The sequence below is a fragment of the Prionailurus bengalensis genome, chromosome D1, assembly GCF_016509475.1.
Source record: "Prionailurus bengalensis isolate Pbe53 chromosome D1, Fcat_Pben_1.1_paternal_pri, whole genome shotgun sequence".
In the NCBI taxonomy this organism is placed as follows: domain Eukaryota; kingdom Metazoa; phylum Chordata; class Mammalia; order Carnivora; family Felidae; genus Prionailurus; species Prionailurus bengalensis.
This window is the reverse complement of record NC_057346.1, coordinates 96487717-96515155: the sequence shown is the minus strand read 5'-3', so window position 1 is coordinate 96515155 and position 27439 is coordinate 96487717. Positions and strand designations below refer to the sequence as shown.

At 44.4% G+C, this 27439-nt stretch overlaps 1 protein-coding gene across 2 annotated transcripts in view; it reads right to left on the bottom strand.

Annotated features, from left to right (window-relative positions):
- Window positions 1–19598: 19598 nt before the first annotated feature.
- Window positions 19599–27439, bottom strand: part of TTC17 (tetratricopeptide repeat domain 17) — a 128997-nt gene continuing 121156 nt past the window's right edge. For both annotated transcript variants that reach the window (XM_043580995.1, XM_043580996.1), the window contains 3 exons: window positions 24617–24736; window positions 22839–22982; window positions 19599–20766 (listed from right to left, as the gene is read on the bottom strand). In XM_043580995.1, the coding sequence (XP_043436930.1) occupies window positions 20635–20766; window positions 22839–22982; window positions 24617–24736 (396 nt within the window). In that variant the 3' untranslated portion in view covers window positions 19599–20634. The remainder of the gene's footprint in view (window positions 20767–22838; window positions 22983–24616; window positions 24737–27439) is intronic.

Below are 27439 nucleotides of genomic sequence, written 5' to 3'. Positions count from 1 at the left end.
GGACCGGCTCGGGTCCGCGGTTGGGATAGAGAGCTGTTATACCCTTGTTATTTTTCCTCACGTTTTTGCTTTTCATTGTGTTTGGATTTCGGGATTTGGCTTTTTCTTTTGAACGTTTAAAATATTTAGAGGGAGAAAAAAAATTCATCGCAGTGAAAGGATGGGAAGCGCCGCAGGACGGGGTTGAGGGGGGTTAGGGATTGGGGAGGAGCCATCGGGAGTCCTGGGTCAGAGGAAGGGCACGCCACTGAGCCCCAAAGACCGACACTTGGGCAGAGGGGCTTCCAGCTTTGAAGACCCATCTTCCACTCGTCTGCTATGACAGCTGTGATTAATAGGGTCCCTCATCCCGTCCCATGGGCGCTCCTCCCACCTCCCAGACACATCCTCGGTACAGCAGTCCGAGCCTCTGCTGGGCTGGGAGGCAAGGTGATCCCTCGGTTGAGTCCGGCATCCTTACCTTTCCTCGTCTGCTGACCCAGTGGGGAAGGGCATGAGGGAGAAGGACACAATCTCCCTGAAAGGGAAGGAAAAGAAAATGGAGATCAGGTTCCAGAAGTGAGGGAAGAAGTGGCATGGGTTACTCAATAACACTTTAGAGCTTCTTAGATGACATTTATAAGATATTTATAAAAGGAAATGTTAGAACTTGGGTAGGGAGGGCATATTCAGCCTACAGCTCTTTGGACCAGAACTTTCTGAAGTCAGCAGGCTTCATGTCAGAGCTATTAGTCTGAGGCAAAAGGTGCTGAGCACTAAGGTCAGGTGAGAGGAAGATAAGGTGGCCTGGGTGTGGCACCATGGAGCCGGAAATTGAGACAGAAATGAGGAGGCAGAGCTATTAAGCTCCAGGATCCCAGGGATGAAAAGAATGCATGAAGGTATTATCTGGAGGGACCTTGCTCCCCAGAGCAAGAATTGTGTTGGCCCACATGCTTGAGATGGAGGCATCCGGTCAGTTTGTACACTTCAGGCCCTAGAGAGATGACTAGGGAATGGAAAATAGCTACTTCCCAATGGAACCTTGTACCTTGGAAGCCCTGGAAAGCTGCAGAAATTGAAAGGGGTGAGAAGGGGGCTCAAAAGGCAGGACCAAAAAACATTTGCATCTCTCTTGCTCTGGCATGTAGTAGCTCTGATAGAGAAAACAAGCCATGGGAAATGGTGAGCTAGTGTTAAAAGTCAGAACTGGATTTCCTGAACTAAGATTTACATGATAAGAATGGACTTTTTACCCAGGACAGAGTACATCTAAATGTGATCATGACAATGGTGCTTGGTGGGAAAATCTGCCACCTGGTGAACATAACTTCAAACTGAAATTTGAGGGGCACTTGATGGCTCAGTTGGTTAAGTGTCAGACTCTTGGTTTTGGCTCAGGTCATGATCTCATGGTTTGTGAGTTCAAGCCTCACCTTGGGCTCCACGCTGACAGTATGCAGTGACAGCTTGCTTGAGGTTCTCTCTCTCTACTACCCCCCGCCAAGAAATAAATAAACTTTAAAAAAAAAAACTGAAACTTTAGGGAAAGAGGGAGGTAAAATATCCATCTGTAATGAAAACTGGATATTGTGGAGAATAAGCTTGGCATCAGTGAAAAACAGAAAAGCAAAGAAGTCCTCAGTTAAGTAATGATGTTTACATGGTCTCAGAGGTAGGCTTCTATTAGGTTCAGCCAAACAAGAGTCAACCAAGGGGAGTGTGTCAACTATACTTCAGTGCTTCCATTAAAAAAAAAAAAAAGAGTCAACCAGCAGGAGACTGGAAAGTGGGAGGAGAGTGGAGTTGGGATATTTATTTTGTGACTCCATGCACTGGTTACATCCCTCTCTAATGATCACAGCTCTTGTTAGGTGGCAATTTTCAGATTCTGGTATCTACCCCTCCCTTTGCTCTTCTGGAGCTTGGAATGGTAACAGGTACCCACTGTTGCTAACTCCATTCTTTGCTGGTTTCCCTTAACCCTGCCCTTACCATTTAACCAGCCTCTTTATCAAACTCTCAATTGCCCCATCTGAGAGCGCCAGCCACTTCCTATGGGGACCCTGGCCAGTGTAATAGTCTAATAAGTGACATAAAGTTGAAATTGTGATGTGATGTTATTATAAGCTCAAAGCCATCACCAAGATTTGGATGAGGCTTAGGATATGAATTCTATGGTGGTAGGAATGTCCTTCATCCAAATAAATTTGTCTCATTGAAATGGACCAAGGAGTAGGACTCAGTTCATTCATTTAAAGAAATTTTTGTTGAGTATCTACTCTATGCCATTGACCACATTAGGGACTGGGGAGTCAGTGGTGGGCAAAACAGACAAATGTCCAGTTCTTGTGGTGTTTTCAGTGTAGTGGAAGAGAAAGACATTAATCACATAGCCATAAATATAAACATATAGGTAGAAACTATGACAAATCCTTGGCAAGATAATTCAAGTTTCTTTGAGAGCATCTAATAGGAGGCTAATACAGGGTAACCTCCTTTGGGGAACTGACACTAAGCTTAGCCAGGCAAAGGGCAAGAAAGGGGGAGAAAAGCACTGTAAGTAGAGGAAGGAACATGTTCAAAATCCTGAGGCCAGAAAGGTTTTACAGATGTTCAGTAAATCTAGGAGAGACCTCTATAGCAAGTTGAAATTGGCTTTAAATGCAATGGGGAAGCATTAGAGAGTTTTGAGCAAGAGAGTAGCATGATTTGATGTCATAAAAGCTTGGTGGTAGTACCAAGGGGAGCACAGGTGAGAGGAAAGGATGATCAGGTGATGTTGCTGTGGGATGTCCTGACTACTAGTTTGGCTGACAGTCTTGTGATACTTTCCTTGTCTAGAGAATTCTGAATCTAGCATGGGGGCAAGATGCAAACTGGGCTCATGGGCACAACCATTGGATGCCCTGTTCTGTCATAAACATTGCAGTGGATTACATTCTTGACCTGATTTTCTCTTTCAGAAAGATGAGAAAGCAATGAGGGGAGCTTTTACTTGGGACCTAATTCTGACCCACAAGGCAGAACTTGTTGGTAAGGTGGAAGTATCTGGAGGAAAGGGGGAAGTTCTTGAAAGAGACATGTGATTTTAGTGTGTGTGTGTGTGTGTGTGTGTGTGAAAGAGAGAGAGAGAGAGATAGTAAGAGAGACAGATATGCTAGAAAAGCAAACCTTCAGAAAGAAAACAACTTATGGCTAGAGATTCAAAGAAATAAAGGCTTAAAAGGCACAGGAAATTCTACTGCATGAGTTTTCTGGGGTTTCCATAATGAAGTACCACAGACTGGTGGCTTAAGTGAAAGAAATTAATTATCTCACAGTTCTGAGGTCAGAAGCTCAAAATCAAGGGGTGAGCTGTGAGGGAGAATCTGACCCAGGCCTCCCTGCTTGGCTTGTGGATGGCCATCTTCTGCCTGTGTCTCTTCATGCTGTCTTCCTTCTATTCACATCAGTCTCTGTGTCCAAATTTTCCTTTTTTTTTTTTTTTTAATAAGGACACTAGTCCTATTAGATTAGGGCCCACCCCGGTGACCTTATTTCAACCTGAATATTTCTGTAAAGACCCTCTCTCCAAATAAGGTCACATTCAGAAGTTGTGAGTGTTAGGATTCCAACATATCTATTTTTAGGGGACACAATCCAATCCACAACAATTACCCGATAAAATTCAAGCAGAAATTAAACTAATTCATCTATCAAACATGACTTGGGAGCTTATTCTGTCCCAGGCACACTGCTAAGTATGGTTTTGCTCCCAAGGGAACACTTGGGCTTGTGGTAGGATACTGGCATGTGAAAACATATCAGACAGGTTAGCAAGTCCTATGACAAATGTATTTATATCCCTGATGTATGATATATGATATATATGATACAGTTTAATGTAAAATTAGAGGTAAGCACAGCGTATACAAAGCACAGTAAAAAGGATGGTTGGGAAAAGTTTCTTGGAAGAGGTGACATGAGCTGAGTCACCAAGGATGACAAATAAGTGGCCCAGGTGAAGTGCAAGGTGGTTCCACACAGAGAGGAATGCATGGAGTGAGTGAATGCAGCATGTTCATGGGGGTGGGAGCATAGCTTCAGGGTCAGTGGAGGGAGATGAGGTTAGAGAAGTCAGATAATGAAGGGTCTTAGGTCTAGGATAAAGAATGTGAACTTTATCCTGAAAACTGTGCAAGTGTGTGGGGACACCATCTAGGGGATTTAAGGAAGGGAGTGATATGATTAGATTTGGCTTTTGTGTGGAGAATGGATTGAAGCAGCTGTGAAGGAGTTGGAAGACTAGTGAGTGAGCAGAAGCAGAAATGAGACAGCGAGAGCAAGTGAGAGAGAGGGAGGGAGGAAGAGAGAGAGAGAGAGAGAGAGAGAGAGAGAGAGAGATTACACAGGGCTGGACCAGGGCAGTAGTGATGGAGAGGAGAGAAACCATCACACAGAGCACTAGGGGTAGAATTCAAATCTGTTAGTGACAACTTAATTGTGAAGGACAAGGGACAAGGGAATTTAGGATGATTCCTGGATGTCTGATTTGAGGGTCTGAGTGGACTGTGGTGCCCCTCGTAGGACAGGGAATTTAGGAGGAAGAATGGATGTTGGGGAAGATTAGTTCTGTTTTGGACATGTTGAGATTGAAATGTCTGTGAGACAGGTAGAAATATGGAGTAGAAAGTTACTGTATACACAATGGAAGTCAGGAGAGAGGTCTGGGTTCAAGGTATATTCCTGGGAATTGTCAGTAGTTGAAGTCATGCACTAGGATGGAATGCACTAGAATGGAAAGAAATGTAGGGCTCAGGGACAAAAACTTTTGGAAAAGAGCATTCCACATGTCCATAAAATGAGGAGCCCCCAAAGGAGATTGTGAAAGACCAACCAGATGATCCTGGAGAAAAGTGCAATGAACGTGTCCTCACAATATCATAGAGGAGAAAGTTAAGATTGGCAGATGCCCCTGAGAGATCAGGGAGGAAAACAAATGAAAAGGATCCACTGGATTAGGCTATTTGGTGACCATTGGTTACTTCACTGAGGTTAATTTCAGTGGAATGAGGACAATGAAGGCTAAGTGGCTTGGAGAGGAGTGAACAAAAGGGGAGAAAGTGGAGATGAATAGTGTAGATAATTCTCTTAGAAAGCTTGGCAGTGAAGGGAGGGAGACCTTAGCTAGAGGGTCATGGGAGACTGGGAGTTGTTGGGGGTTCTTCTCCACGAGAAAGGCTTGGCAGTGTCTACCATGAATGAACAGAGTAACAAGAGCGACAGGTCAAAGGTACAGGAGGGAAGAAGATTTCTGGAGATGAAAAGGATGGAATTCACAGAAAAAGCAAATGGGTTATCCTTGTAGGAAAGACATCATGAAGGTATGGTGGGTCCAGGAACCATAGAAGGATAGGCAGGAAGTTGAGAAATTCCTCAATAATATTGTCTATGTTTTTCTCCCCTCAAATGTAAGAGGTGATTCACCTCTGGGGAATGAAATGGGAAGTGGTTGGATAGTAGAGATGAAAACTGATGAGGGGAAGAAAAACTTGAAAAGGGGGCATATAAAAAAAGATGGGGGGATCATATCAGTCAGAGTGCAGCTGCAGCTAACAAAATCCATTGCAGCTCACTTAAGGAGAAAGGGATTTCATAACGTGAATTTGGTGCTTACAAAATCACAGGAGGGACTGGGAGGCCAAACCCTAATTTGAGACTCCAGGAATGAACCCCAGGCTTCTCATCACTGACCTTCCAGAGAACTTGCCACCTCTACAGCAGTCAAGAACTTGAGGAGTCTGGAAGCCACTGCTACAATGTTGAATCAAGAAACACGCTCTTCAGCTGGGATAAAGGAATCAGGAAGTTGAGACTGAAACTTTGGTTACAAACTCCACATTCACTGAATGTTTCTCATTGACAGGACCCGTGTCATGCTCTAAACTAGTGAAAGCGATTCTGGGAAGTTTTTGGGTTTTCATTCTCAGCAGTCTAGGAGTGCACACCTTTATTCCCACTCTTAAATTCTAATAAAAAAAAAAAACAGCAACAGCATCATGCTCCTACCCAATATAACCATCCCTTCATACAAACAATCCACTCATCCATCCATCTTTTTTTGTTAAAATCAGACTTATGCCGAATATACAATTACAGATTTTGACAAAGCTGATTAGTAGCCACAGACTTTCATCCTTGAATAATAGATAATTGCCAAGAATCTCCCATTCAATCTTGAATATAGAAACAGCCTAGTAGCTATTTACCTCGCCATGTTTTAAGGCAGGGCACTAAAATTTACAATGCTGTTTTACACATACAACTTCATTTGATTATCACATCATTTGGTGAACTGGACATACATAGGGGCTACTGTTTTCATTTTATAGTTGAGATAAAAGTCTCACTCTATAAATGCATTCTATAAATTTTAGCTATATCTATATTAATTGCAAAATCCTTTAGTATCCAAATGTATTTATAGCCCATCAAAGAGAAAGAGTTTGTGTATTACGCTCAGTAATGCTACTTGCATGATAAACAATACAGGTTATGTGTCAATTTCGTCCCATTGGACAGTGCGCTCATCTGTTTAGAAGAGACGGTAAGCAATTACCTTAGCCTAGTTAATAATTTTCTTTTTTTCAGCTTTACTGAGGTATAGGTGAGAAATGAGAATTGTATATGGTTAACGTGTTCGACTTGATGTTTTGACATATGAATGCATTATAAAATGATCACCACAATCAAGTTAATTAACATATCCATCACCTCACATAGCTATAATTTTCTTCTTTCTTTTTTGTGAGAACACTTCAGATATGCTCTCTTAGCTGATTTCAGATACCCAATATAATATTGTTAAGTACAGTCACCATGCTGTACTTTACATCTCCAGAACTTATTTATCCTGTATGATTGAAACTTTGTACCCTTTGACCGACATCTTCCTATTCCCCCGACCCCTGGCTCCTGGCAACCACCACTCTACTCTCTGCTTCTATTATTTTGACTGTGTTTTTTTTTAATGTTTATTTATTTATTTTGAGAGAGAGAAGGGGGGAGGGACACACAGAGAGAGAATCCCAAGCAGGCTCCATGCTGTCAGTAAGTACAGAGCTTGACTCAGGGCTTGATCCCACGAACAGGAGATCGTGACCTGAGCCAAAATCAAGGGCCAGATGCTTAACTGACTGAGCCACCCAGGCACCCCCGATTTGGACTATGTTAGATTCCACATATAATTGAAATCACACGGTATTTATCTTTCTTGTGTTTGCCTTATTTCACTTAGCACAATGCCCTCCAGGTCTATCCATATTGTCATAGATAGCAGGATTTTCTTCTTTTTATGGCTGATTAATATTCCATTGTGTGTACTGGATTTCCTTAACCATTCATTTCTTGTCATTTAGGTTGTTTCCATAAATTAGCCATTGTGAAAAATATGTGTTCACCTTGCATCCATCCATCCATCCATCCATCTATCCATCCACCTTTCTGACCATAGTAGACATCAGAAGTTGGGCTGATATGATACAGTAAGTAGACCAAATCCAGAATGGCAGCTGAAATTGAAATGACAGTCTTATTTCTGTAACATAATCTGCCATCATTCTCCAACTCCAAGATACATCTGCTCAAGCCAAACAGGTAAGTTAAATGAAGATATGATAGGGGCCACAGGTAGTTTGCTGATAAACTGGTTTCCAGAAAAGAAAAAAAAAAAAGAAAGCCTGATTTGTAATGTTTCCCAATTTCTCTGGTTTGAATAGTCCCAACATGGCCAATTTTAAGCTACCAAAGTAACGTCACTGAAGATGCAGTTGGGAGGTAATGTTAACAATCAGAACAATTGTTATGAATAAATGAGAATAATGTCAACAGTTCTTGTGGGCTTGCACGAAGTGATTCTAGCACACCACTGGGTCACCAACCTTGCATTTTTTTTAAGTGTTCTGTGGTGGCACTATTCTCTGTGATTCTCCTAGAAATGTGGCATTGGTTTTGATTTACTCTATTGTTAGGGAGAAGGCTGGCAGGAGTTCTCACTTAGTCCTTCCTATCATGTCAGTCTGTATCTGCCATAGGTCAGGCAGGAGATTTTGTGTATATCTGATTTTATATATATATATATATATATATATATATATATATACGTATAAATATATATATACATATATATGTATAAATAATATATATACTTATGTATATATACATATAAACAAATAAATATATGTGTGTGTGTATATATATATGTGTGTACATATGTGTATGTATATATATACATATATTCCAACTATACATTCAGGACCTGAAGAAACAACCACAGGGTAGATATGAATCTACTGGGCCCACTATGAACTAGTTTGGGCCCAAACTCCATTTATTTCCTGACTTCCATTAATGCTCACTCAACCCATGACCCGGGATTAAGATTAGCTCAGAGCCAGTAATAAATCCTGAAGAGTCTGGTATTTCTCTTTTCCCAGTGCACACCCACTGTACTTAATGACCACAGAAAAATTGGGAGGGAGATGGACAATATAAATTTGCAACGTCATATGGTACAGAGTACGTTTTTCTATTCTCTTGACTTAGGTTGGGAATTTAGTGAAAATCTAAGACTTGCTGATGTCCTGAGATTTTGGCTTGTCAGAACTCTAGTTTGTTTGTCTTTTAACTCTACAGATCAAGTAGGATGTGAATGCAATGCCTCATGTATTTTACCCCTTGGCACCCATGATTAATTGGCCACCACCAAAGATCCCTATGTGTCAGTCTGTTCTGACTGTCACCCTGGCCCTGCTGCCTTCTGTGTCCACTTTGCTTCTGGTCACTAAGTGTCAGTGAATTGCCAATGCTGGGATCTCACTCTTCCCATTAAAGCTCAGGGACACGTTTCAATGGCAGTATCTTCCGTCAACATCCCCAGCATGTGGTGCCCTGCAACAGTAACACTATCTCCTTAGCAACATGTTTCTCACCGTCTTGGGAAAGGGAGGGTCCTTTGGTCCCCCTCAGGGGATATAAAGCACGGATAAGGCAGTCGCGGATGGCAAACCTGCTTCCACGTGTCTATCTCCCTAAGTCCTTGGATTTCTTCTCCACTGTACCTAGAACAACGTTGGCATGTCGGTTTCATCGAGTACAGGCTTCAGTTTACCAAGTGAAGTAACACTGGAACTTTTACCACGTTCTTGAGCTGGCACACCAGCCTCAGAATCTCTGGTAACTCAGCTGGATTTACAACTACATTCTTTTCTCCCTACTCTAGCATGGGTGGAACCCATTCTTATGAATATTCCTCAGGTTTTCATTGATATGTAAATTTGCACATTTGGGCATTTAAGCGTCTATTAGACTCACCTTTATAATTGGCTCCTTGGGCACACGGAGATTGTCTTTCCCATGGCTCTGGGGGCAGGTGAGGCTATGGGTAAGGGATAGTCATAGAGTCTTCAAGCAAGGCAGGCCCAGTCTCCTTAGGCAAGGTAGCAGGGGCTGTTTCTACTGGTGAGAGAAGCCTGGTGGAGTCATGGGATTCAGGGTCTTCAGACTGAACTAGGTTCTCCTAAATATCACTATTCTAAATTTTTAGACTCTGGTCTTTCCTAATCATTGTCCTAAGCTCCAGGTGTGGTTTTACCTCTGTCTGGCTGACGTGCGGTGTGGATAGAGCATCAGTTTGAGCTCAGAGGGTCTGTGACTCAGTGACTTAGAACATGAGAAATGCCATTGAGGTCAGCTGGTCTTTCCCAGTGCCTGGACTCTCCTGATGGAGCTCTCATCCCACAAATGGTGATGGGCTGTTTTACCTGTCTGCCTCTCTCACCAGAGAGAGGTGTTTTTCTTATGTCCCCAGTGCCCAGCAAGGTGCCTGGCATATGGAAGTCCTCAGGACTTATTTACTGAATGAATGTACAAATGAAACAATAAAGGAGGGAATCAAGAGTTGTCTTCCAGGTTGTTGCCCTTAATACTCTGAGCAGTTACCCTGAATATGTCCCTTCATCCGTCCATCCATTCATCGCATACTTATTAAGCAGCTACTTTGTGCAAGACACCTGGCCCTTAACATCCTTGTAATGGCTTGCTTTTAGTCAATAATAAATCAGCTTACTGTGCACAGGGTAGTCAAGATACTGTCAGTGGTAGGGAGAATATAATCTGTTCTTGACTTTAAAGCAGTGATATTGGAGCCGGGCAGAACTGAGATTGAATCCTGCCTCTGACAATATTTTAGGAACCTTGGGTAATTTACCTTTTTGAGTAAGAGTTTTTCCTTCTGCAAAGTGGTTTTAATAATATTTAACTTGCAGGATGGTTCTGAGTCAGTTTCAGTGAATGTTGTTGAATGAATGAGATGGAATGAAGGAAGGAAGGAGGGAGGGAGGGAGGGATGGAAGAAAGGGAGGGAGGGAGGAAGGAAGGGAGGATGGAAGGAAAGAAGGAAGGAAGGAAGGAAGGAAGGAAGGAAGGAAGGAGGGATTATCGTCCCACTTAGGCTGGGTGGGCCACAGCCTGGCTCCTCTCAGTCCATGTGCTGCCTGAAAATTCAGATGGGTAAGAGAAAGCCTAAGCCTCAAGTTTTGCTTAACCAAACAAAAATGGAACAAACTGGGTGAAAAAGCAGAGAGGTAGTGAAATCCTCTCCCAAAATGAACCCTGAGCCAGCAGCAGGGGCCCTTGGGCAGGTGACCCAAGAGTCAGACTAACTGCTCCCTCCACTGCTCAATATCCGACCACCCAACCCATCCCCTCCCTGCAGGGATGTGGGCCATGCGATGTTGGCATGGTGACCAGTCAGCCTGTCTCCCCCTCCTCTGCATCCTGACGACAAAGAGGCCCTGAGGAGTAGAATGGGGGCACTGCAGGCTCCACTGGCTTAAGAATGGTAGGGAGAGCAGGGTCCAGAAACTGAGGGGGCCTGCCTGCTAAACTCCAGCAGCAGGAACAATGGAGCCGTTGCCCTGGCAACCAGGGGAGGCCTCTCCCTGGGGCTCAAAGCTGAGTCTGGGAAGAGGTGTCCTAAGAAAGGGACGTTGGGAACAGAGGAGGGGAGTGCCTGTTCTCAGAGCTGTCTGTACCCCCAGGAAGGGGCAGGGGCCCCTCTCCAGAAAGATGATCGGATTCTCTGTGGACCATTCTCCAGAGCCTCAGAGGGAGACCGGGTGAGAGCAGTGTCCAGCGTGCAGAGCGGAGATGATGCTGAGTGGGTGGGGGACGCTTCACTGCAGCATCTGATGAGGACTCTCCCCTGATGCCCACCTTTCCACTTCTCAGGCCTCCTGATGGCTGCTTTCGGGGCAGGGACCATTGAACCAGGGCCCAGGGTCAGTGGCACCAACTTGGGTCTGTCCTGAAAACTCTGGGGTGTGTGTGCATGCTGTCGGTGCAGGTGAAGAGTGTGCCCTTGCGGTGGGAGGGAAAGGACCACGTTCTCCAAGGCTGAAGGCAGACCCCTGCCCTGAGAGGTCCCAAGGATGTGTAAAGGCATTAGCTTCCGGAGCAAGACAGTTCTGGCTTCAGATCCAGCTCCATCACTCACCAGTGGCACACCCCCACCCGACGAAATGGTTTTGTGGGAGGCCGGGTTTCCCCAACTGTAAGGCAGGAATGATACTGGCCTTGGTATGTTGGTATTGGATGGAGGAGACGGCCCCTGGGATGCATAGTGAGGGCACAGAGTGGCTCAGTGTGGGTGAGCTTCCCATCCCTTTCTGCCCTCAGCCACTCGTTTCTCCCTCCACGCACCTGTGGCTTGGAACCCTGGAGGGATCGATGGCCTCAGCTCTACACAAAGTACTGAGGTACCCCAGCAACACAAACACATCCCCATTCTCCCTGACTGGCTGCCCTGTTCTTATTAGCCTCCTGAGGAGCACAGTCTGTGAGGGTTCTGGGCAGGACGTAACCCTGTCGTGGTGAACGGAGTTGTCTTTGAGAATGGCTAGTTACAAGTGCACCTGGCCTTTCTGAATTTTCTCCTTTTCCCCTTTGAACGTGGGTTGCTTTTGCCGTAAAGAAAACGTTAAAAGGAGATGAAACATACCTTATAAAAGGCCTGAGCACTTAGAGGCACGGGAAGTGGCCTTGCCAGGCCCTGAATGTGTCCTGGGCCTAATGCCCATAGCACTTGCCTGAAGAGAAGCAGGTGGCTGGCTGAGGGGGAACCTGCCTCAGCTGGTGGCCACCTGAACAAGAGACCCCAGAGCGGAGGCCTTGTAGCGCCATGCCCTATCCCCCTCCGCAGTCAGCACCCAACACGACCCGGGAGCCTGCGTGGGTGTTGGAGGATGAAGTCGGGAGTCACGATGCCAGCCTGTCCTTTCAGAACAAATGGGGCCCTCTTGTGGCCACTAGGCCTCATGGCAGCCGCTTCCCACCCCTGTGCCCTCGCTGCACTCAGGTGCCTGAAGGGAGGGGCACCAAGGATTCTGGACTTGGTCTGGCCTGGCTCTCAGGTCCCAAAGTCAAGTTCATCCTGGCCTGGCTCCCCGAGTCGAACTGGAGCAGCAAGGCTTTTCCTTACTTCTTCCCAAGCGAGAAGCTTGTGGAGGCTGAAACTCACTCCTTCTGAGAGGAGCCAGAGATGGGGGGTGGGGGGTGCTGAGCGGACAAGCTGGCTGCAGCTGTCTGTCTCAGATCAAAGCAGATTGGACAAGCAGTTCACATACTGATTCTGGAGAATCTGTTATGTCATAGTCCTGGGCTGCGCTTGTGGGGTGTGTGGGCAGAAATGAAGGAACTAAGAAAAACACACTTGTAGCTCTGTAATGCCCTAACCCTAGTTAGTGTGTTCATTCCAGACAGAAGTTACCTGGGAGACTGGGAGCAGCCTCAGGAAGGTCCACGGGCCCCTCAAATTATATGTAAAATATGGGCTTATGAGCCTTTTCCTGGAGAGGGTCCAGAGCTTTCATCAGCTTCTCAAAGGATGTCCAGGAACAAGAACCACAGCTAAAGTCAATGAGACCAGAACTTTCTCATCCAATGCTGTACGGGCCCCTTCAAAATAGTCACGCTGTCGGGAGGTAGACGTGCTCAAATGATACTGTCTGCTTCCTTCTGGGGTTCCTTTAGGCTGTCCTCGGGGACAGCTTTACAACTATGAAAGAGGCTCATTCCTCCCTGACCACATCTGGCTTTTGTCCCCAGAATGACCCAGTTGATCACCCACTTCAGTCACTGGCTCTGGATCCAAATGACTGTCAGCTCTTTCCAAAAATGCTACCTACCTTAACAAGGCAAAGATCTGTCACCCTCAAGAGTATTCAAGTGAACATGACAGAAGCACTACTGCATGAGTTCCTGAAACTTCCTTCCAAACGCAGAATGGGAAAAGAGTGTGTGAAGCTATATAGTCTACTGAGGTGACTACTTTGGAGGGTCTGCTAGGTCAGTAAAAACTTGGCAATGTGACTCTGTAATGATGGATTGTAAGCATAACAGATTAATTAGCAATACCCAGAAGGTGAGACAAAGGGCCAAAGAATGTGTAGAGGCAGTCAGAGAATGGAAAAGTTGTGGTGGCCATCATTCATACAGCATTCAAGAGAAATTTACTGGGGTGCCTGGGCGGCTCAGTTGGTTAAGCGTCCGACTCTTTGTTTCAGCTCAGGTCATGATCTCACAAAGTTTGTGGGGTCGAGTCCCGAGTCAGGCTCTGTGCTGACAGTCAGGAGCCTGATTAGGATTCTCTTTCTCCTTCTCTCTCTGGCCCTCTCCCCACTAGTGCACTCTCTCTGTCTCTCTCAAAATAAATAAATAAACATTAAAAAAAGAGATATTTATCAATGTCCACTCTGGACCCTAGGTGAATAAGATAAGCGCTCCCTGTAGATAAAGGAGATAGACCCTGCTAGTGTCACATGTGCTAATATCCACTGTTCAGGGATACAAAAGCCCTTTATTAGCGATTTCAGTAACTTTTCCCTTGTATAGATATCTGGAAGGACCGGCACTGCTCATAAAGGAAATTCACTCACCGTGCAATAAATATTACTGAGCACCTACCATCTATCATGTTCAAAGTGCTACGGCAAGTAAAGTCTCTTAAAAAGCTTGATGTCTAGTAGAGGAGATGATAGAAATATAAATACAGAGAAGGGAGAATGTGATTAAAGTGTCACAGCAGAGATCAGACAAGGGGCTAGGAAGGGCGAGACTTAGAAGGCTGTGGTTGATTATGTGAATGGCCTCCATCCCTTTTTTCTCCCTGTGCCCATGCCCATTGCCATGTGACTTTGCAGCACTCTCTCACTGAATGCCCGGTTGTAATTCCCATCCCTGCACAATGGATATTAGCACACGTGACACAGCAGGTACCTGAAAGTGCTCACATGACTGGGCTTGTTCTCTAGTGCTTCTGCCATTGCCACAAGAAGAATATTCTGGGCTAGCTCACTGGTCCCAGGAAGAGCCTCTGCAATTGGGAAAGGCAAGCAGAACCCATGTTCCAAGGACAGGGGAGTGGGTGAGGAGCCTCAGAGTGCCTGGATCCAGTTCCTGGGTCAATTGGTGGTCACCTCTTTTGGATGACATTCCCTAACACTAGGGAGTGAATTTGTAATTGCATCCCATTCTACCTCATAAACGTGAATGTTGGCAGGCAGATTGCTTAGACACTACTCCCTTCACCTCCCTTCTGCCTTTTCATCCTTTATAGCCAGCCGCTGGGATCTCCCTGGATTGTGAACATCTCTGCACTTGGAATGCCATGTAGTCTGCCCCTTAGTTACCAAGTTTGGTCCTCAGAAGCTCAGCCTGGTGTCCAGCTGCCACCTGCAGGATTTGGAGAGTAATGGGCAGAAGTTGGCCTGGTCCTTTTTCCCTGGGGCCCCTAGTCCTCACTAGCCTTACCTGACTATAGAGAAAATGGCTGCTGAGAATGACTCTGGACACATTCTCAAAGCTCTTGGAGATGCCTTAATGGAGAAGCCCCAGGCTCCCATCCGCCATTTTAATGAAGCTAACGTGGTAAGGGTCTGGCCAGGCCTTATTTCCAAAAGGGCCTGAGCTTGTTTTCACATGGTAAGGAGTACTTCCCAAAGGAGCTGGACGTTTTCGGAGTAGCTGGGCTTTCTGTAATAGGCCCCTGCAGAGATTTTGGGGTTGAAGGCCATGGCGTAACTCTGGAGAAGGTAAATTCTAGACAAAGTCAGAGTGTGCTCTGAAGCTAGTGGGTCTGAATGTCTTTTTCCATTTGAGCCCTTATGAAGAATATAATTCATGTTTATCAGTATCCCCAGGGGAATGTTCCAGATTTCTTGGGGGAAAGGTCATATGTGGTATAGAACTGGCCTTTCCAAACTTCCAGTCATGAAAGCACATGGGGCACACACTCTGGAATCCCCTACTCTCAACTTCAACACACAATTTTAAATACTGAGCTAATGTAAAGTCAAGAAAGAGAAATCACCACGTGCCAGCAATGGTGTGGGAACTCACTGCAACAATCCACAAGGCCTGAGAATCACTATGGGCTGAGGAACTGTGGTCATAGGCTCCACACAGGGACAGGAATCAGGACTCATGGACAACTGAGAGATGTAAATGGGTCTGCATAAGGCCAGGAGCCAGGGATGAGACTTTTTTGTCCAGTAGGTAAAATATTGGGACCCTCAGTCTCCTGCCTTTGGGAAGGTGGGGCCCTAATTCACTCTCCATGCAGTGCAGAAACCCCACAGAAAGTAACATACAAACATGTTTGACCTTGTAGAGATCCCAGGAGAGACCACCTCAAAAACTTCCTTCATAGGGAGGCATCCAGCTCCACTAATGAATTAATTCACTCAACAGTTTTCTCTGGATGCCTACTGTGTACCAGGGACTAGAGGCACATCAGGGTACAAAACAGATAAAAACTTCGCAGTTAGAGCTTCCTTTTAGGTTGGGAGTGACAATAAATATGCTGGTAGACTCAATGATGATTCGTTATGGAGAGAAGTAAACAGGCAAGGGGGTTAGGACACTGTGATGGTGGGTGCCATAATGTAAAATCTCATGATCAGGGAAGCCCCACAGAGGTGGTGAGGAGGTAAGCCAAGTGGGTTTTGGGGAGGAGCATTTCAACGTTTTTATTTATTTTTGGGACAGAGAGAGACAGAGCATGAACAGGGGAGGGGCAGAGAGAGAGGGAGACACAGAATCGGAAACAGGCTCCAGGCTCTGAGCCATCAGCCCAGAGCCCGACGCAGGGCTCGAACTCACGGACCACGAGATCGTGACCTGGCTGAAGTCGGACGCTTAACCGACTGCGCCACCCAGGCGCCCCTGGGGAGGAGCATTTCAGATAAAGCCAACAGCAAATGCAGATGTCCTGAGGCAGGAGCAGGCGGGAAGTTTCAAAACACAGTCAGTAGGCTAGTTTGGCTGAAAAGGAGGAAGATACTAGCCCTTTGTCTGATATGTCATTTGCAAATATCTTTTCCCATTCCGTTGGTTGCCTTTTAGTGTTGTTGATTGTTCCCTTTACAGTGCAGAAGCTTTTTATCTTCATGAGGTCCCAATAGTTCATTTTTGCTTTTAATTCCCTTGCCTTTGGGGATGTGTCAAGTAAGAAATTGCAGTGGCTGAGGTCAGAGAGGTTTTTTCCTGCTTTCTCCTCTAGGGTTTTGATGGTTTCCTGTCTCACACTCAGGTCCTTTATTCATTTTGAGGTTTTTTTTTTTTTTTTTTTTTTTTTTTTTTTTTGTGAATGGTGTAAGAAAGTGGTCTAGTTTCATCCTTCTGCAGGTTGCTGTCCAGTTCTCCCAGCACCATTTGTTAAAGAGACTTGTTTCCATTGGATATGCTTTCCTGCTTTGTCAAAGATTAGTTGGCCATACTTTTGTGGGTCTAATTCTGGGATTTCTATTCTATTCCATTGGTCTACGTGTCTGTTTTTGAAGGGCTAGTATCCAAAATCTATAAAGAACTCACCAAACTCCACACCCCCCACACAAAAAAATCCGGTGAAGTAATGGGCAGAAAACATGAATAGACACTTCTCCAAAGAAGACATTCAGATGGCCAACAGGCACATGAAAAGATGCTCAACGTCGTTCCTCATCAGGGAAATACAAATCAAAACCACACTCAGATACCACCTCATGCCAGTCAGAGTGGCTAAAATGCACAAATCAGGAGACTATAGATGCTGGTGAGGATGTGGAGAAATGGGAACCCTCTTGCACTGTTGGTGGGAATGCAAACTGGTGCAGCCACTCTGGAAAACAGTGTGGAGGTTCCTCAAAAAATTAAAAATAGAACTACCCTATGACCCAGCAGTAGCACTGCTAGGAATTTACCCAAGGGATACAGGAGTGCTGATGCATAGGGGCACGTGTACCCCAATGTTTATAGGAGCACTTTCAACAATAGCCAAATTATGGAAAGAGCCCAAATGTCCATCAACTGATGAATGGATAAAGAAATGTGGTTTATGTACACAATGGTATACTACATGGCAATGAGAAAGAATGAAATACGGCCTTTTGTAGCAACGTGGATGGAACTGGAGAGTGAAATAAGTGAAATAAGTCATACAAAGAAAGATACCATATGTTTTCACTTTTATGTGGATCCTGAGAAACTTAACAGAAGACCATGGGGGGGGGGGAAGGAACAAAAAAAGGTTAGAGAGGGAGGGAGGCAAAACATGAGAGACTCTTAAAAACTGAGAACTGAGGGTTGATGGGGGGTGGGAGGGAGTGGAGTATGGGTGGTGGGTATTGAGGAGGGCATGGGTTGGGATGTTGTATGGAAACCAATTTGATGATAAATTTCATATTAAAAAAAGTTTTTTCAACGTTTATTTGTGGGACAGAGAGAGACAGAGCATGAACGGGGGAGGGGCAGAGAGAGAGGGAGACACAGAATCGGAAACAGGCTCCAGGCTCTGAGCCATCAGCCCAGAGCCTGACGCGGGGCTCGAACTCACGGACTGCGAGATCGTGACCTGGCTGAGGTCGGACGCTTAACCGACTGCGCCACCCAGGCGCCCCTAAATTTCATATTTAAAAAAAAAAGGAAGAGGGAGAATAATAGATAAAGCCCAAGAGGTGAGCCAGTGTGTGTGTGTGTGTGTGTGTGTGTGTGTGTGTATGTGTGTGTGTGTGTTTTGGTAAGGCTTTATATGTCCTTTCAAGTCACTAGTTTTAAGGAGAAATGACACGATCTGACTTCTGTTTCAACAGGTGTCAGGATTACTCTAGGATTTTTGTTTGTTTGTTTGTTTTGACTTGATTAATTGGAAGCAGGAAACTCAGATGGGAAGACCAAAGTTAGACAAGACTCCTTGGGAAGGATAAGGAATTCAGTTTTGGACCACGTGAAAATATGGAGTAGACAGTTGGACAAATGAGTTTAGGGCTAATAGGCATCTATCCATGCCTGAGGTATGAATGTGGAAGTCATAAGCACAGAGACAGAATCCGAAACCATGTAACTGGATGAGATCACTAAGGATGGGAAAGAACACAGAGGGGAGCAGAGATGTAAACACTGAGGACCAGGGAATTCAAGCATTATGGGGTCAACAGTCCACATGCCCAACAAACAGAATTCATTCCTGATGAACAAGAAATCATGGTGCGATTTGAAAAGAATACTGAAAATGTTCAAGTCGTTAAAACAAAGACTAGCATCCACCAAACAAGGAGAGATCATGAAACATGAGCAAGCAGATATGATAAAAAGAGCCACCCAGAAATCCTAAGAGTGAAAAATATCATTATTGCAATAAAAATCTCAATGGGTAAACAGTAGACTAGACACAGCTGACGAGTTAGTGGATTGGAAGACAGAATCGAAGAAACCCACCGGAGTGAAAAACAGAAAGATCAAAATTTCTTCGGGTGGCATTTCTATTAAATACTCTCAAGCTCCTCACCTTCCAGCTAGGAATCGCTGTTGGAAGCAGTTTTTTTTTTTTTTTTTTTTTAAGTTTGTTTATTTCAGAAAATGAGTGAGTGGGGGAGGGGCAGAGAGAGGAGAGAATCCTAAACAGGCTCCATGCTGTCAGCACAGAGCCTGACATGGGGCTCGAACTCATGAACCGTGAGATCATGACCTGAGCCAAAACCAAGAGTCGTACACTTAACCGACTGAGGCCCCAGGCTCCCCAAGCAGCCACCAAGCTTTTGGATCAGGGTCCAGAAATGGAACAAAACGCTTTAACGTGAAGGAAAAATCATTTATTTCTAGAACTAGGAGATTTGGTGGCAGGCCTGAAGACCTCTGCCAACAAGAAGAGCTAACGTCCACTGGCTGCGTAGTGTGTGCCCGCCCACGACATGACCCTCACCAAGGTTCTCCATGACGCTTACATGGATGAACTTCAGGATCAGTGCTCACCCTGCGGGGATGTGACTTTGTGACTTAGATTATTCTTCCTTTCCCGGGAAGGTCAATTATATACCCAACTCTGAACACTTGCTGATTGTGCATCTTTGCCGGTCAAATGTATCATGCTGATAAGTTCATCAGCCATACAATCTAGTGATGGATTATTTCTCTCCTCACTTTGCTGTTGTGGAAAGAAAGATAAAGATGACCCAGGACTTGAGAGGATCAGATCCAGAGTTATCATTGGCTTCAGAGCTGTCCACGTTAGTCTGGTTTTGAAGAAAAAACACGCTACAGACCTATTTTGCTCATAAACAACTTTTATTTTTGTTCTCAGTATGTGCCCTTGAAGATTCCAAAATGTCTGGAGTTTCTGACTCTCCTGGGACCAGAGGGAAGAGCACTGTATGGAAATACTCAACCTTGGTGCGTCGCTTTCTCCTGAGGAGCTAAGTCTGAAGGCCTCAGAGAGAGGGAGCACACACTCACACCTTATTCCAAGGCGGGTAACACAGTGAACAAAGAATTAGTAAAACATAGACTCGGTCTGTAGAGGGCTTCAAATATACATATTCTATATATATAAACCTGTTATATAGGATTTCAACTTATTGGTTTCCTTGTGATTTGTAAGTAAAGTACAAATGATATAGATGGTGTACACGGCTGATTTCCCCTTCTCAGCCCCCCTCCCTCCCCAACATAAATAACATCACAAAGGTCAGGTGATCCTAAGAGTTTCTGTTGTTGTAAATATTTTGTCTTAAAAATCATTTCCCCTTCCTCCCCTGCAAACTACCTCTGAGAGTTCGTAACATAGCAGCATGGAACGGACGTGACCGAGGACAGCAGGGATCTAATGGGGAGAGCGCACAACGTTGCTTCTCACTGGCACCAGATGGGCTTTTGCATTTCCACCGACAACAGAGGCTACGACAGGAAGCAGAGAATGTGCAACGCGGTTTCATCCTCCGCCCAAGAGAGAGGAGGAGGCTGGCTGGACCACTGAAGAAAGCCCTAAAGGCATCGAGGTTTTGGAGACAGAGCGCAGCTCCAGAAACGTCTTGGCTCAGTATTTACACGGTATCTTTCGGTTGAATTTTCCTTTTGAGAAATCTGTGTTGCGGAGGTTGGCTGGGGGAAAGAAGGAACTTAAAAACAAAACAAAACCAATTCCCACATATGTAAAAGTCCTGTTTTAAGTCTTACTCAGTTATTCTCACACACGTCATTAAAAGTAGATACTGACAATGATTGGTTTCTTTTCTTATTTTTTTTTTTTAAGAGCATGAAGGGAGAGAGAGAGAGAAAGAGAGAAAGAGAGAGAGGAGGGATGCATTAGGGAGAGCGCCGTCCCTTCTTCAGCATTAAGTGACACTGGATAGTCTGGATTCGGTTCTTGGCCGGAACAAACTCAGGCTGCAGCTTCAGTGTCGATTCATACCACACCAGTGCTTTTTCAAACTCTTCCTGTGAGAGGCAAAGGGACAGACGTGAGAGGGATACCCAGCTAAATATGTGTCATCACTGGTTTCTTCTCGAGAAGCGCCTCTGTGCCAGTCGCAATCCTGCTGTATTTTCTCAATAGGTCTACATCTCTGAGGAAAACTCCGAGGTCTGGAAGGAAATAACTACCTCCACCCCCAAGGTACAATATCACAAAGAAAATGAAGGCAGAACCCAAGAGCCAAAATGGAAGGGGAGATCACCTTTACAAAAGTCTGACCCAACACTGGGAGGCATCCTGGAGGTAACAGTGAGAGCCATCATTCCTGAGTACCTGCCCTGTGCTGGGCCCTGTGCCGGCTGCTTTACAAAATCCCTCCATTTAATCCTCACAGAAACTTCTAGAACTATGCCTGGCAAATGCTCCTTATGCATCTGCCTGAAGTTTTGTTACTACAGCTAGAGAGATGGAAGTAAAGTCAGGTATCTCAAAGTCAGGTATTGTAGATTTTCAAACAGTTTTTTGTTCTCTCTAGTGTTTAAAAATACAAACATTGTTTGGAAATGATCACGGCCATTTTGAAGGCATTAATCTTTTACGTAGACCAACACTCTCAAAGAAGAGCCCAAACCAACTGGTTGAATGACGCCTCCTAGGCAAGTGAGAGGCAGAATTTCTCATTCACAGTAGCAAATTTCACATTTACTGGGGACAAAAATAGATTCTTTGATTTTAAGAAGCAGAGAGGGAAATCTGCACATTCAGCAATACCTACCTGGCCAAATTATACTTGCCGCCTTTCAAGTCAAGGATGACACATAAAACTTAGAGCTTTAAGCTGCTTATTCTATTAGCCTTTACTGAGAATACCTTGGGTATTGCCCCATGTGAGACACCCAGCTTTAGATGCAAGTGCAAGGCATGATCCTAATGTTAAATTCAGCTATGACAGCTTCTAGAGGACCCCTGGGATTTTAAGTTCTGAAATTGGTCCTTGTTTCTGACCAGAACAAGGGTTCCGGATGATGGCTTTGGTATTTTCTCGGTAAATGGGATCCCATGTAACCAGTGGCACTCCAGCATTCATTAAACATTTGAAGAGACCTGGTATGTGCCAAACACTGTGAAGTGCTAGGAACGGAAAGATGAAGAGGAGTCTCTTCTCCAAGGAGCTCCTCGTCTAGGGGGAGAGACGGACACTTAAAAAAGATTATAAAACAAGGTGAAAATGTGGCAAGAAAAACATGCACAGGGCATCATGAGTGCAATGACAGGTACCTAGCCCAACCTGAAGGCAAGAGAATACGAGTGTTTATGTCCATGTGAGCATTAGGTAAGTTTTTCTGGCTCCAGAAAACTCTGACACTATTGTTAGTGTTAAATTCATGTGGAGGAGCTACACAGTACAAGTACTTAGGTGAGTTTCATGTACTATATTTTTATCTTATTTTTAAAAATGCTTATCTATTTATTTTGAGAGAGAGAGAGAGAGAGAGAGAGAGAGAGAGAGGGAGAGAGAACAGGGGAGGGGCAGACAGAGAGAATCCCAAGCAAGTTCCATGCTGTCAGTATAGAGCCTGATGAGGGGCTTGAACTCATGAACCATGAGATCCATGACCTGAGCCGAAATCAAAGAGTCAAAGGCTTAGTTGACTGAGCCACCTGGGAGCCCCTTATGTACTGTATTTTTTTTTAATTTTTCAAATGTTTTTATTTATTTTTGAGACAGAGAGAGACAGAGCATGAGCAGGGGAGGGGCAGAGAGAGAGGGAGACACAGAATCCGAAGCAAGCTCCAGGCTCTGAGCTGTCAGCACAGATCCCGACGCGGGGCTCGAACCCACGGACTGTGAGATCATGACCTGAGCTGAAGTCGTATGCTCAAGCGACTGAGCCACCCAGGTGCCCCTATGTACTGTCTTTTTAATGCACAAACCCTTTAGCCATAAAATATACCTTTGGTGGACCTAGCAATTTCAGACACAAAATGTACAGGAAACTGGAGGACACTGATAGTCAAGGAAGTTTTGCAATCAAAGGTGTGCCCGGGAGAGAGGGGCAGAGTCGGTGTGCTCTGCCCCCACTACCAATCTCACCATTGCCACGTAGACGTTGCCCAGAGTGAAGTGGTTCACAGCAAAGTGCGGCGCAATCTCTACTGCCATGGTGGCTACTATGACAGCGTCGTTCCAGAGCTTGGCATTGTGCAAGATATTAGCCAGGCTAATCAGGGGCACATCCTGGGAACAGAAGGAGAATGGCGAGAAGGGAAAGATACTGGTTTTTGAGCTTTCATTCTTAGTTGTTCATAAATAATGCAGTAGGTTTTTCCTGGTCAATGACTGAGTAATGCAACTGAAACTGCTGGTCTTCTATTTGCTACTGGCCTGTGATAGATAAGGCGATTGCTCGAGAATATAAACCAACGCATTACTTCTTTCATTAGGAAAGTCTAGCCTCAAAACACAAAGCAGAAATGTCAACTGAGTAAACAATCTGCTTAGTGAAGTTGGTGGTTTACGTTCTGGTATAGGCTCCCATCTTGTTGCAGATTGGTAATAAATGGCTCATGGACTGACACCTGTCCATAGACCACACACTCTGAGTCATGCTGTCACAGAGTCAAAGTGCCTTCTGCAAGGTCCACAGCATCATCTGCTTGGAGCAGGGGCTGGTGAACTTTGGCCTACAGGCCAAATCTAGCTGGCTGCCTGTTTTTGTAAGGTTTTATTGGAATGTAACCATTCCCATTCTTTTACGTATTTCTGTGGCTGTTTTATGCTACCATGGCAGAACCGAGTGGCAAGAACAGAGCCTGTCTGACCTACGTAGCCTAAATTTCTTAGCGTGTGGCCCTTTACAGAAAACATTCTCTGACCCATGACCTAGAGTGCTGGCCCTTGCTGCTGTCTAGCAGTACAGAGCACAGGATGATAGGCTGAACAAGTAGTGACATTTTTATCATCACAAATATTTATGTCCTTTAAATGTGTTACCCAAGCGACTACCACCTGAATCACACAGTCTGGAGTTCTATAGGAGATACAGAAGACACAGGAAAGGAGGACCCCTCTGTCCTTACTGGACACTCGCAGAGTGCAGGGCATTACGTGAGGCCACAGAGGTCTCATAACCTGCCCAAGGTCACAAAGCTAGCAAGGGGCCCGGCTGCATTTGGAACTCAACAGTGCCTAAAAGGAAAGGTGAGCTCCTGCCACCACTCATGAAGACATGAGCCATGTCATCAGGAAGTAGGAGATGTGGAGATTAATGCAGAACTCAGCACATGTGGACACAAATGTGCTGTTAAAAAGCTGAACATTCTCAGTCATCATAACTACAACTGGCATTTTTGAAAAGACTGATGTTACACTGAGTTAGCAGGGCTTTTTGAAGTTTTCGTTTTTGTGGAAAAGGTGAAGTCAGATGAAGACCAGGAACTGGCCGATATATAAGAAGAGATGGAAACTGCTTCAGTTTCTGTGTCTGGAAGCAAGCTTAAGTCAGCAGTCTAAGCAAAACAAGTGTAACAGGCTTCCAGGCCTCTGGGGATGAGCTAAACCCAGAACGACTTGCAGGGTGACAGGCTGCCTAGGCCAGTATGTTTTATGCCAGGTGGCTCTGAATAGAAAGAAACACCTTCCAGTGATCCTGAAGACCTTCCCCCAAGTCCCCATTTGCTGAGGCAGGAAGGCATGGTGGTGGGTATAACGTCCAGGCTTGTGGTAGCATAAGTGGGGTCATAGGTTCTTCCAGCCTATGCTATTTTGCCACTTTCTTACTGGCTAAGAGTGAGGACGGCTAGTTGAAACCTCAGAATAAACAATGGAAAGGACCAAGAGACAGAAATTCACACCTTCTGAGTCCCACTCACCTTCATCTGGTGTGGAGCATAGTGGAGGGCCTGGCGGAGGCAGTCAATTGCCTTCTTTCCTTGGCCTTTTACTCTCCAGTAGAGGGCTGCCATGCTGGAAAGGACCCAGGATGTCTGGTTCTACAAAGGAATGGTCAGTTGAAGCTGGTGTCTCTTAAACATACGAATTTACCACCAAGACTCAGAACAGTAACATGCATTCATGACCACTAAGTACTTACTAGGTGCTGGAGGCAGCCACACATGTGCATCCTCAGTAACCCTAACAGCAATCCTACGAGCTTGATACTGATATTACAGCCTTTTATAGATAAGAAAACTATGACTCAAAGAGATTGTCTTGTCCCAATCCGCTCAACTATTAAATAGCAGAACTATGTTTCATGCCCATGATCTTTTAGAATTAAATTTACTTAAGTTTTTGAACTTAAGTAACTCATTTACATGTTTCAAAGACCAGAAGGTATGCAAAGTTATACAGTGAAAAGTCTCCTTCCCATTCATGTCTCTATTGTATACAAGTAAACAGTATTTTTAGTTTCCTATGTAACTTTCCAGGGTTTCTTTATGCTTTATATAAGCAAATATGAATACAGGCTGATACTCCCATCTTTTCATATGAGGTCACGTATTACTTATATAAAAGGTAACATTCACTTGCACTTTGTTTTCTTCACTAAACAATACACCTTGGAGTTCTCGCCACATCAGTGTATGGAAAGCCTCCTCGTTCTTTTATTATCAGCTGCATTATTATTCATTGTATGGATGTTCCATTATTTATTTAACTAGATTCTTATGAATGAATACTCCTCTCTCCCCCAATTTTTTACTATTACAAACATCACTGAAAAAATAACCTTAGGTATAGTTTTGCATTTGTGCCCGTGAATTTGTAGGATACATTTCCAGATGTGGACAAGGGAATACACATGTCATTTTGATAGATACCATCACACTGCCCTCCATAGGACTGTAACAATTCCTCACCAGAAATACATGTGTCCCTGTTTTGTTATAGCCTCACCACAGTCTGTTATTAAACTTTTGGACTCTTTGAGAGGTAAAGAATGTGGTTTAAATCTGCATTTCCCTTCTTATGAATGGAACTGACCATCCTTTCATGTTTGACAGCCCTTTGTATTTCCTTTCTGTGAAGTAGCTGCTCTTATATTTTGTTAAGAGGTCTTTATCTTCTCTATTTGAAAAAGCTCTTTATTTAGTAGAGAGATTAGTTCCCTGCCTATGATATGAATTACAGATACATTCTCTCAGTTTTCTGAAGTCCACTTTTGGACCTATGGTGCTTTTTGTGATATAGATTTTGATTTCTGCGTTGCTCAGCTTATTAATTTGGATGGTCTCTGGATTTTCAGTTGTTGCTGAGAAGGCCTCAGATTATCAATAAATTTTACCATGTTTTTTTCCCCAGAACTTTTATAGTTTTATTTTTCACATTAAAATTTTTTTTTAATGTTTATTTATTTTTGAGACAGAGACAGAGAGAGAGAGAGCGAGCAGGGGAGGGGCAGAGAAAAGGAGACAGAATCTGAAGCAGGCTCCAGGCTCTGAGCCGTCAGCAAAGAGCCTGACCTAGGGCTTATACTCACAAACCCTGAGATCATGGCCTGAGCCAAAGTCGGATGCTTAACCGACTGAGCTACCCAGGTGCCCCTTATTTTTCACATTTAAATCTTTGATCCATTTGAAATTTAACTTGGTGTTAAAGAAAAGATATGGCTCCAATTTTATTTTTTTCCAGATGGCTACTAAGTTGTCCCAATAATATTTAATGAATAATTCATCCCTCCTCCCACACCAAGATGCTACCTCTACCATACACAAAATTTCAGTACTTAATTTAGGTCTCATTTTGGATTTTCCTTTTGATGGATGGACTCTCAGCCACTACAGATGAAGCAATCAGAAAACTTACCCTCCTTTCTACTTTCTTTCTTTCTTTCTTCCAGTCTAATTTTTTGGTAATTTTATCATTCTTCATTGTCAGGGCATATAGTATTTATATTCTGTTCTATCACTCCATTTCCCACTTTTGTTTTCCAATTGGTTCTGCAGTTAAATATATTCATTGATCATTGACATTACTTTTGTGTGGCTTCCCCAATCATCTTGTGGTTGGCTGAGGTTCAGCCCAATACTGTTGATGGGAACAATATTCTTTGCAATTTTTGTTATGGGCTGAATCGTGCTCCACCAAAATTCATGTTGAAATCTCAACCTTTCGTACCTCAAAATATAACTGTATTTGGACAGAAGGTCTTTAAGGAGGTAATTAAGTTAAAATGAGGCCGTCAGTGTGAGGCCTTAATCCAACACCACTGGGTTTCTATGAAGGATTTATAGAAGAGGAAGAGATACATCAGGGTCGTGTGCACAGGGGGATGACCCTGTGGGGGCTGGTGAGAGGCTAGCCATCTGAAGTCAAGGGGGGAGGCCTCAGAGGAAACCGACCCTGTCAGCACCTGGATCCTGGACCTGTGGCCTCCAGGAATGTGAGAAAACACATTTCAACTGTTTAAGGCACCCAGTCTGTGGTGCTTTGTTACGGTAGCCCTAGCAAGTTAATATAATCATATGTGTTCAAAACTTTCTGTCTGCAGCCTTCATACCTGAAGGACAGCTGGTTGGATACAAAACCATGGCTCCTTCTTTCCTTGAATAATGTGTTGGCATTCCTCCATTGCTACTTGGCTTGGATGACTGCTGCAGAGAAATCTGAAGCTGCCTGATTTATTCTCCCCTCAGTGATTTGATCCTGTTGACTGGCTCCTCGAAAGGATTCTTTTTTTAAAACTAAAATGA